General features: G+C 49.0%; 1 protein-coding gene across 1 annotated transcript; it reads left to right on the top strand.

The window, feature by feature from the left end:
* Window positions 1-1,838: 1,838 nt before the first annotated feature.
* On the top strand, window positions 1,839-9,720 carry EIF2D (eukaryotic translation initiation factor 2D). Its single transcript, XM_083878659.1, has 15 exons — window positions 1,839-1,933; window positions 2,958-3,148; window positions 3,382-3,465; window positions 5,416-5,506; window positions 6,116-6,223; window positions 6,531-6,820; window positions 6,917-7,034; window positions 7,504-7,549; window positions 7,682-7,785; window positions 7,905-8,063; window positions 8,177-8,266; window positions 8,373-8,468; window positions 8,680-8,800; window positions 9,245-9,419; window positions 9,519-9,720. Exons 1-15 carry the CDS (start codon window positions 1,878-1,880, stop codon window positions 9,587-9,589), a joined length of 1,800 nt encoding a protein of 599 aa, XP_083734785.1. The 5' UTR covers window positions 1,839-1,877; the 3' UTR covers window positions 9,590-9,720.
* The last annotated feature ends 471 nt before the right edge of the window (window positions 9,721-10,191 follow it).

Here is a 10,191-nt window from a genome sequence, read left to right on the forward strand (position 1 = left end):
CCGCCCGCCCGCGCCTGCGCAGCGCCGCCGGGGCGGGATCGCGCCCGGGGCTGCGGGGCTCCGGCTCCCGCTTCGCTTCTCCCCTTAACCGAGCCCGCCCCGAGGGACCCCCACACACCGCGGGCTGCTCGGCCTGCAGGAGGGGAGGCCGCCGGGGCGGGATCGCGCCCGCGGCTGCGGAACTTCCCTGTTCGCTTCGCTTCTCCCCTCAGCCCAACCCGCCCCCAGGGACCCCCGCACAGCGCGGAGTGCTCGGCCTGCAGGAGGGGAGGCCGCCGGGGCGGGATCGTGCTCGGGGCTGTGGAGCTTCCCTGTTCGCTTCGCTTCTCCCCTCAGCCCAACCCGCCCCCAGGGACCCCCGCACAGCGCGGAGTGCTCGGCCTGCAGGAGGGGAGGCCGCCGGGGCGGGATCGTGCTCGGGGCTGTGGAGCTTCCCTGTTCGCTTCGCTTCTCCCCTCAGCCCAGCCCGCCCGGAGGGACCCCCGCACACCGCGGCGTGCTCGCCTTCCTCTCCTCACAGCGGGGCGTGGAAGGATTTTTAAATTTACTTTTGTTTTGGGACAGTGTACACTCTGTGGGTCTACCCCGATCTTCTCCCTGCCTTTGCAACATGGCCCTCTGTGTGTGCTACAGAAATAAACCTGTCCGTGGTTGCGGAGAGGCGATGGAGGCAAAACGCTGAGTGCTGCATGTGGGAGGCTCTGGGACAGCAAAGGCTGCCCCGACCCTGCCAGCCCCTCTGCAGGAATTAATGATTTAGTGTAAAAAGTCCAGGACAACTTTCAGCTCTCCACGGGCAGCCACGGAATTTGCCTAGTAGAGAGGGAGTTACAGAGCTGGAGGTGTCGGTGGCAACATGAGGGCTCTCTAATGGGATATAGGTGGTGTATTTTGTTCCCTTCATGAAATCATTTAAGTAAAAATCAAGTTGTGTCTGTGACTTTCTGGCTCTGCATAACTCCCTGACAGGAGGGGACAGACATGTTCTGATCCCAGGGAACAGGGACAGGAGGAGAGGGAACAGCCTCAGGCTGTGCCAGGGGAGGCTCAGGGTGGACACCAGCAGGAATTTCCTCATGGAAAGGGCGGGTGGAAGTGCCCAGGGAGGTTTGGAGTGCCCGTCCTTGGAGGTGTCCAAGGAAGGATGGATGTGGGATCAGTGCTCTGGGCTGGGGACAAGGCGGGCATCGGGCACAGATTGGACTCGATGATCCTGGAGGGATTTTCCAATCTCAATAACTCTGTGATCCTGGGAAAGCTGCAATTACTACAGTACTCCTGTAATACTCCCGCCTATTCCACACTCCTCAATTTGCAGCTAGAAATTGACCAGAAACACTCAAGCAAAGGTATTAAATCAGAGCCAGAGTGCCCAGCTGCCGGGGCACCTTAACCAGAGAACAGCTCAGAAGTTTAAGCGCAAAAGAAACCCCACATTTCTGAGAACCCCTCGTGTGGATAGAGGAGCCCGGGGGCGCTCTGGGGAGACCCCAGACCCGGGTGGGGAACCGGGACCCCCTCAAGGAGCCGGGGCAGGGGACCGGAGCCCTTCAGGGAGCTGGGGCGGGGGTCTCCATCGGGGCGAGGGGAATCGAGACCCCCTCAAAGAGCCGGGGCGAGGGGACGGGGGCCCCTCAGGGGGCCAGAGCGGGGGCACCGAGACCCTCTCAAGGAGTCAGGGCGGGGGGACCGGAGCCCCTGAGGGAGCTGGGGCGGGGGTCCCCAGCGCAGGCGAGGGGGACCGAGAGCCCTGAGGGCGGCGGGGCGAGGGTCGCGGGGGCTCGGCGGGGCCGGGCGCCGTTTCCAGCCGGACGCTTTACGGGCGCGGACGGCGCCATGGCGGCCGCCGCGGGCTGAGGGGACGGCGCGGGCCCGCCATGTTCGCCAGGGCGTTCCGCGTGAGGGCCAACACCAACATCAAGGGCTCGGACCGGTGAGTGCCGCGCCGGGAGCCCGCAGGGACCCTCCGGGCCGGGGGGACGCGCGGGGCTCGGCCCCGGGGTCGCGGTGGCGGGCGGCGATGCCCCCGCGAGTAGCTGCTTTCACCCCCTGCTTGTGATACACTCCCGGCCTGAGCACGGAATGTGCGATTCGCTGGAAGGTGCTGCCGTAATTAAGCCAGGTTTAATGGAAATGTTACGCCGAGGCCTGGATGAGTTTTCCGTGTTTATTTATAGCAGCGTTCAGTGCCTAACTGAGCTGTAGAGGGGTTTTGGATAAGAACATAGAGTGACAGGACTAGGGGGAATGGCTTTAAACTGGAGAAGGGTCGGTTTATATTGGATATTAGGAAGAAGTGATTCCCTGTGAGGGTGGGCAGGCCCTGCACAGGGTGCCAGAGAAGCTGTGGCTGCCTCATCTCTGGCAGTGTCCAAGGCCAGGTTGAACACTTGGAGCCACCTGGGTAGTGGAAGGTGTCCCTGCCATGGCAAAGGTGAGACTGGATCGGATTTAAAGTCCCTTTAAACCTGAACCATCTGTAATTCTCTAATTCTCCATGTTCCTAAGCAGCGATGCTGGGCTGACCTCCTGATTATTCAGGTTCACTGGACACTGCTGTGAATGACCACAAACCCTGTGCTGGTCACTGAGGCTTAAACTTCAATTAAAACCAGGGGACAGGGAAATCTGGCTATCTCCTGCTCCATCTGTGGGTGACAGGCTGGGCAGAGCGAGTGTGGCACTCCCAGGCTGAAATCACAGTACAAAACAGAGGCACGGGCAGCAAACAGAAGCTGAAGGCAAATGTTTAAGGAAGATAGGAGCAGGGCAAGTATATCTGGCCTTTTCCTGGTATTCTTACATCATTTGTAAACCCAGACACAAACACTTCGAATTATCTCCTGTGAAAAGGTGGGGAATTTAGGAACAGCCAACAAAACAGTAACAGATGCAGGAATTAGTTTGAGGGATGGCCTGGGCAGCTTTGTAACACATTTGGGATTTTATTGTTGCAGGAGGAAGCTCCGCAGTGAGGTGGCAGCAGCTTTCCCCACCCTGAGCACCGAACAACTGGCTGAGTTGGTTCCAAACAAGGAAGAGCTCAATGTCATCAAAATATATTCTCACAAAGGGGAGGCCATCACTGTTTACATGAACCACAGGAACCCGATCCTGTTTGAAGTTGAGAAAGTTCTGTATCCAACAGGTAAGGGGGAAGGGACTGGAATAATCCTCTCTCTTTGCTCACCTTCCCAGTTAATTATTGTGCCATTGTTTTTATTTCACATTTCTTTATTATCCAGTTAAGTATTTTATTATCCAATTAAGTTTAATCTCTGTGATTACCCAAGTAGAGTTTAGTCTTAAAGATGAAAAGAAACAACAGCTAGAAATGTTCCTTATGATGGATTTTTAAAATTTACTTCTGTTTTGGGACAGTGTACACTCTGTGGGTCTACCCAGATCTTCTCCCTGCATTTACAACATGGCCCCCAGTGCTACAGAAACTTGCAGGAGGAGCAGGTAAGAACAGCAGAACTTTGTCACTCTGCACTGCAAAAAGGACTTGCTTTCTGGGCTTTTTAGGTGTTTTCCTTCACAGTGGCCAAAAAGTACCTGAAACAAGTAAAAGGAATGAGTACTCAAAAATAATTTGTGGTAGTGTCCTAAAAAGGAAATATATTAGCTGTAAAAAGAGTTTGTGAATGAAAGAAAGTGGGTGAAGCTGTTTAAATGCAGTAACCTGCTCCATGTGGGAGGCTCAGATTTGGAAATCCCTTCTCAGGGTGATGAGCAGCCCTGAACTGGGACACAGGACTGCCTGTGCCATTCTTGTCCCCTTTGAAAGTTCCTCTGCTGCCACCCTGCTTCCTGTCAGTGCCCAGGTGAGCAAACTCATCCTGTGGATAAGAAGATTTATTTTGGAAGCTACAGTGCAATCGGTGTCAGCCAAACTGTGGATTGTGCAGGTGAGGTTGGAGCTGAATTCCTGGGTTTCTGGCTCTGCCACCTCATTATGGATCAGGACTAACAGGAAAGGAGTCTGTTTTCTGGAACCTGCTTTGGATGCAGTTCAGACTCAGGAGAATCAGCTCATTATAAACTTTAAATTGCTGAACTGCTCAAGCAGAAAAAAAGATTAAATTGCAGCTGCAGCACCCTGGGTCTTTACCTGGAAGTGCTCACGTAGGAAGGGATGTCTTTTTCCATGACACAGCACCTAAAGTGATTTCCCTTTAGATTTCCCTGCTTTGTTTGCTTTTGGGGAAAATAAAATGCTCAGTGTGTAGCTGTGATAGACATCTGAGGGAGCCTCGCTGCTGACTTGTAATGACCCAGTTTCTGGGGAAAAAAGACTTGCTAATGGGGAAGGACATTGATGAAAGAGGCCTGCGGGTCATTCATCGCCCCTGGCAACCAGGCTACCTCTGTGCAGGATCCGAAGATAAGGAGCTGGCCAGGGGACAATGGCCACAAAGGGAGAGGTAGAGCCACTCCTCAGGAGGGAGAGGAAAAGCACGAGGCTCTCCAGTGCTGCAGACTGGAGCACTGGAGGACATTCAGTTCCTAAAAGCAGCGTCTTCTGGGACATCTTTTCCATAAATTCAAATACCTGCTGTCTGCCGTGGTAATTTACATAATCGAATGCTGCTTACGTGGTCACATTGATGTGATTTCTGTCCCCAGCCAAGTGGAGCTCTGCTGGCAGTTGCAGATTTAATTCTAAGACTTGATAAAAATCGTTGTGACAATGAATGAGGAGAAGAATCTTGGCTTCTTCAGCCTCCACATTAAATCAGGGATGCTGAGAAAAATGTGAGATGCCTGCAAAACCAAGGCATGGAACAGCTCAGTCCAGGAGGCTGCAGAGAGCTGCTGTGAGGGAAGGCAGCTGCTGTTCCCATCATTTGGTGATGACACCGTGCCACACCTGCAGCATGGAAAACTCTGCTTTGCTCACATCCCAGGTGTGGGAAGCAGAAGGAAGCAGGAGTGTAGTTTTTGTCCAGAATAGCAAGGAGGCAGCTCCCTGAGAATTCCCAGCTGGCTGCAGCTTTGGGGGGGATGGAGTAGCAGTGGCAACTTTGAGGCAATTCTCTAGGGAAAAAGCTGCTGGGAGATAACCTTCTCTTGGGAAGGGGGAGAGTAAATGGGTAATTCCTGATACCTCTCCTTGCTCCTTTCCCTTTCCATGCCATTACTGAAGAGTGATGCTGGGAGCTGATTAAAAACAGACAGGGCTGAGCAAGCATCACTCCTCTGTAGATTTTTGAGATGTGCCCAGCACGTTATGGATGGGATCCCGCACTCCACGGGGAAAAAGCGCTGCCTTAGGAGGAGAAATAGAGAATCCCGTTCTCCCTGGCGTGTGCTCAGCTGGTGTTTTTGCTGAGTAACGGGAGGGAGGGGGGCGGAGGAGGCGGTGCCTGAGCGATTTCATTGAGAAATGGACGCGCTTCGTTCTTCCCGCAGACCTGATGCTGCCAGGAGTTGTGGTGCCACCTTCCGGCCTCCCTCAAGTGCAGCGGGGCACGCTCTGTGCTGTCACCCTCCTGGGAAACAGGTACAGAGGATTCTTCAGTCCAGAACCCGTCCAGAAACTGAAAATTAAGTGAAGGGTTTCGAGGAAATGAAAGCAGAATTGTTTTCGTGCATTTGATGCGCTGGGAACCTCATCAGTGAAAAATACAGCAGGGAAAAAAATTTTCATTTTCTGGGTTAGAATATGTTTGAGCTGAGGTGGGATGCTTTGTAAATTTGTTCTTTTGGACCAAATTTGTTCTTTTGGTCAATTTGGACCAATGTTTTTAACAAAAGATTGTATTTTGCACCATTGTCTTTGTGTACGTGTGGAAATTCTGAGTGAAGGAGTGCTAAAGCCATTGGTTTTCTCTCACTGCTGGTCTCTTCTGGCAGTGCTTCTGGTAATTTATTAAAAGCAAGTTTGTGTCACTGCACAACCTTCATGCAGCTGCACTTATCCTCAGGATTCTTTGGAAAGCCTTACATACCAGAAGGATAACCAGAAAATATGTAGATCCTTGAAAAAAACCCCCAATTTTTAAAGAATAAAGACATTGTAAAAGAAATTTAATCTAACACAGCAGCACAGCCTGTGTGCAATAGCAGAGTGTTTGTGCTGTCCTGCTCCAACATTCCCTTCTTTTCCCAGAGCTCCTGTGGCAGTTGGAGTTGCCACCATGTCCACAGAGGAGATGCTGGCTGCTGGAATGAAAGGGAAGGGCTTTGCTGTGCTGCACACTTACCTGGATCACCTCTGGTGGGTAACTGCCAGCCCTGGGGGAAAATGTGCAACAGGGCTCGTGTGCTTACTGAAATCCCAATCTGTGCCCCACTAGGATTAAACTGTCAGGCCAAATTACTGAATTATTTGGGTACAGCTTAGATAGGACCTTTATTTAGAAATTGTGGAGGAAGATGAGTTCAAAGTCAATTTTACAGTTCTGAGATTGCAGAAAAAGCCCCATGCAGGTGCCATGCCTTTACTCAGGGTGACATCTGTTCACTGTCCTGTGGTTCAAAGCAGCAAAAGGAAAGCTGTGCTCTGCTTTCTCTTCCTCTTGTAGGGAATATGGTGACAAATCTTCTCCTCCTACCTTAGCTCCCTTGGTAACGGATTCTGCTGCAGAGGAGAGCGCTGGGGATGAGCAGGAGCTGCAGGAGAAGGAGCCTGGCAGCAGCTGCTCCCCTGAGCCACAGCAGCACCTGGACATCAGGAACTTGAGTCTGAGGGACAGAGACACTTGTGCAGAGCTGCTGGGGAAGGAGGAGCTCCATGAGAACAGAGCTGCAGAACCAGCTGAGGATGCCAGCACAGAGCACCAACACGAGGCTGAGGACAGCAGGACCCCACAAGGTATTTTTTGAACCCAGTGATACCAAACCAAGCCCCTTTGGTTTGCTGAAGGCCACAGACAACTCACTGCCCACCTGTCCTTTTCTCTCCCTGCAGAGCAAATGGATGCATTGTTTAATCAGTGCTTTTTCCATGCCTTAAAATGCAAAGTAAAGAAGTCAGATCTCCCTCTGCTCACCAGCACATTTCTAGGCAGCCACATGGTCTCCTGCTGGTACGTGGGAAGGAGATGGGATTGGGATTTGCATGCTGGGATTTGGGCTTTAAAATGTGGAGATTGTGTGGGATATTTAGGAAGAAGGTTTTAAGTAAAAGATAAAATCCAGTTCTTACCTAAGGTTATGCTCATTTCTGCCATCAAGTACTTTGATCAAATACAATCCTTATAATAAATACTTGGATGTAAGGATAGACCAGACCTGGATTTGCACTTGGGAGCCAACTTGACTTGGCTGACATTGGTTTCACCAGGGTTTAGTCACCTGAGTGGCTGCTTCCCTGCCCACAAGAACATCAGCACTAATTTCACTCATCCTACTCTATTTATCAGCTTCTTTGGAGTAATTATTTCTGTGTGTGATTTGTATTCCTGCTGTTAAGAAACTTCTAGCATAAGTAGCAAGATTTAGGAAGAAATGAAGGATGACTTATAACTAAAGAACTTTTAAAAAATCCATTTATAGCCCTGCTGGAAAACAACTGGACATAAAGAAATCAAGCTATAAGAAGGTGAGATTTTTTTGTGAGTTTGGGTAGGTTTTTAAAATTAATTTTAATAAGAAACAGAAGAAGAGAAAAAGTTTAAAACACAAGAGCATTAAAAATGCTTGACTCCACATTTCTGATTGTTGCTTCCTTCAGTTCTCTAAATTCCTGCAATGCATGCAGCAGCAGAGGATCTTACAAGTGAAGGAGCTGAGCAAAGGTGTGGAGAGCATCGTGGACGTGGACTGGAGACACCCAGAGTATGTAGAATATCACAATCTTTAAAAGAATTGGGAGTCTCTGAAAGAAGGGAGTGGAATCTGCTGCTTCCAGCTCTGTTTCCATCCCTTTTACTCACACCAAGCAATTCTTGTGGCAGCATTAAAGCATTTGCAGTGCCTGAAGGATTTTCCTCAGCCTCTGCTGCCCAAGACAGCAAAAGTGAAGACAGAGAACAAGTGTACCATGCTCCTGAAATCATTCCACTCTATGGGGTCTCCACAAAAATGGTGCCACTCTTTCAGGAATCTGGACACAGGTAAGCACAAAAACCATGAAGGGATAGACCAGCAAAACTGTAGTTGCTGTTTCTCTCTTAGTGCCAGAACCCAACACCCAAATACTTGAGTTAAAAATCCTCTTTGTCTTCAGAAAAGGCAGCGTCCTCTCAAGCAGTGAGGTGAGAAACATCATCATTAATTATGTGAAGAATAATGAGTTGGTTGATGAAACAAACAAAAAGTGAGTACAGGTGGAAGTTTTCCTCCCCTGCTTCCACAGGAGAGGCTGAAATTAGAGTGAAAAAAATTGACCTGGTTTGCTCCTTGTGTGTGCTTTTGTTTTGTAGCTTTGTAAAGGTGAATGCCATTCTGTGTGACTGCCTGTTGGATAAATCAGAACAGGATGAGATCTCACACCTTAAATGGGATGAACTCTTGAGCAGGTGATTGTTCTCTCAATATCCCTTCCCAGAACTGCACAGATTTATTGCCTGCAACTCAAACCCCGTGGTGGGAGCTGCCTGATTTGTAATTTCCTGGAGATAAATGGGAGCAAGATGAGATCTCACACCTTAAATGGGGCAAGCTTTTGAGCAGGTGCTTGTCCTCAATATCCCTGCCCAGAATGACACAGATTATTATTGCATTGTCCAGGTGCCTTGAACGACTGCAGCCCTTACACCAGGTGACATTTCCTGGCCAAGAGCCCGTGGTGAGAAAAGGAAACATTGAGCCCATTGACATCAGCATAGCACAGAGATCATCAAACAAGAAGGTGAAAAAAGACAATTAAATGAGGGGGATTGAGCAGATGAGATCCCAGATCCTGAGGGCAGCTTTGGCAATCATTACTAAACATTCAGCAGTGATATTTCCAATCATTGTTAACCCCTCAGGACTGATATTTCCAATCCTTGTTAGACACTCAGCAGTGATATTTCCAATAATTATTAGCTCCTCAGCAGTGATGTTTGCAATCATTATTGTTACCCCATCATCAGCGATGTCTCTAATAATTATTAACCCTCATCAGTGGTGTTTCCAATCATTGTTAACCCCTCAGCAGTGATGTTTCCAATCATTATTAACCCCTCATCGGTGATGTTTCCAATCACTGTTAACCCCTCAGCAATGATGTTTCATTATTAATCCCACAGGGTTTAATGAAATCATTATTAACCCCCACAGGGTTTAATGAAATTATTACTAACCCCCACAGGTGACAATTATCAAGAACCTGGAGCTGTATGGTCTGGACCCTCAGTGTGTGGCCAACACTCTCCAGCAGAAGGTCCAAGCCAGTGCCACCATCAGCCCAGCACCAGGAGCAAAAGACAGAGTCCAGGTCCAGATCCAAGGCAACCAAATCCATCATCTGGCCAAGATGCTGCTTGGTAAGAACGTTCTGGAACTGGGCTGGGTGCAGCAAAACTGAGATTGTAATTCTTGTTTAATTCTTCCTTACCTGAAGTGAGCTCTTGGTTGCGTTGCAGATGAATATCAGCTACCTCGGAAATACATCCAAGGCCTGGAGAAGGCTCCAAAGCTTGGCCACAAGAAGTAGGAGAAAAATCCCTTGCAAGGATTGCTCAGCTCTCATTATTTATACAAGTGTTTGCTGCCAGCGAATCAAGGATCATGTACAGGCCCTGCTCATTCCAAAATGAGTCCTGGAAGTTTACAAGGTCTGGAATTCACCCAAATAATAATATCGCTCCAGGTGTTCATTTTTCATAAAAATAAAAAGCTGAATAAATCCCTTGGCATTATCCTTTTGTGATTTTTTTTCCTGCCAATTGATGCTGAAGAACTGGATGCTACAGTGGCTTTTGGGTAGTTTAACATTCTTGCTTTGCATCTTTGATCAAGGATGTGGAATAAACCTCCACTGAAATATGAGAAAAATACATTCCAACACAATCCTGGGACAGTGCAGGGTGTTCTGCCACTGAGTAAAACCCACTCTGGTTTAGATTTTATCCTTTTAAACATTTACAGGTATTGAAACCAGACATTTCAGCACTGAGAATTAACTGCATTAGCTGGATTTCTGTAGTCTATATTATTTTTATATACATAAAATACATTTTAATGTATGACACGAGCTGTAATTTATCACAGGTAACAGTTCTGTGAGCCCCAGCTAAAATACTAAATTAATGGAAC

The sequence above is a fragment of the Zosterops lateralis genome, assembly GCF_965231275.1.
Source record: "Zosterops lateralis genome assembly, chromosome: 26".
In the NCBI taxonomy this organism is placed as follows: domain Eukaryota; kingdom Metazoa; phylum Chordata; class Aves; order Passeriformes; family Zosteropidae; genus Zosterops; species Zosterops lateralis.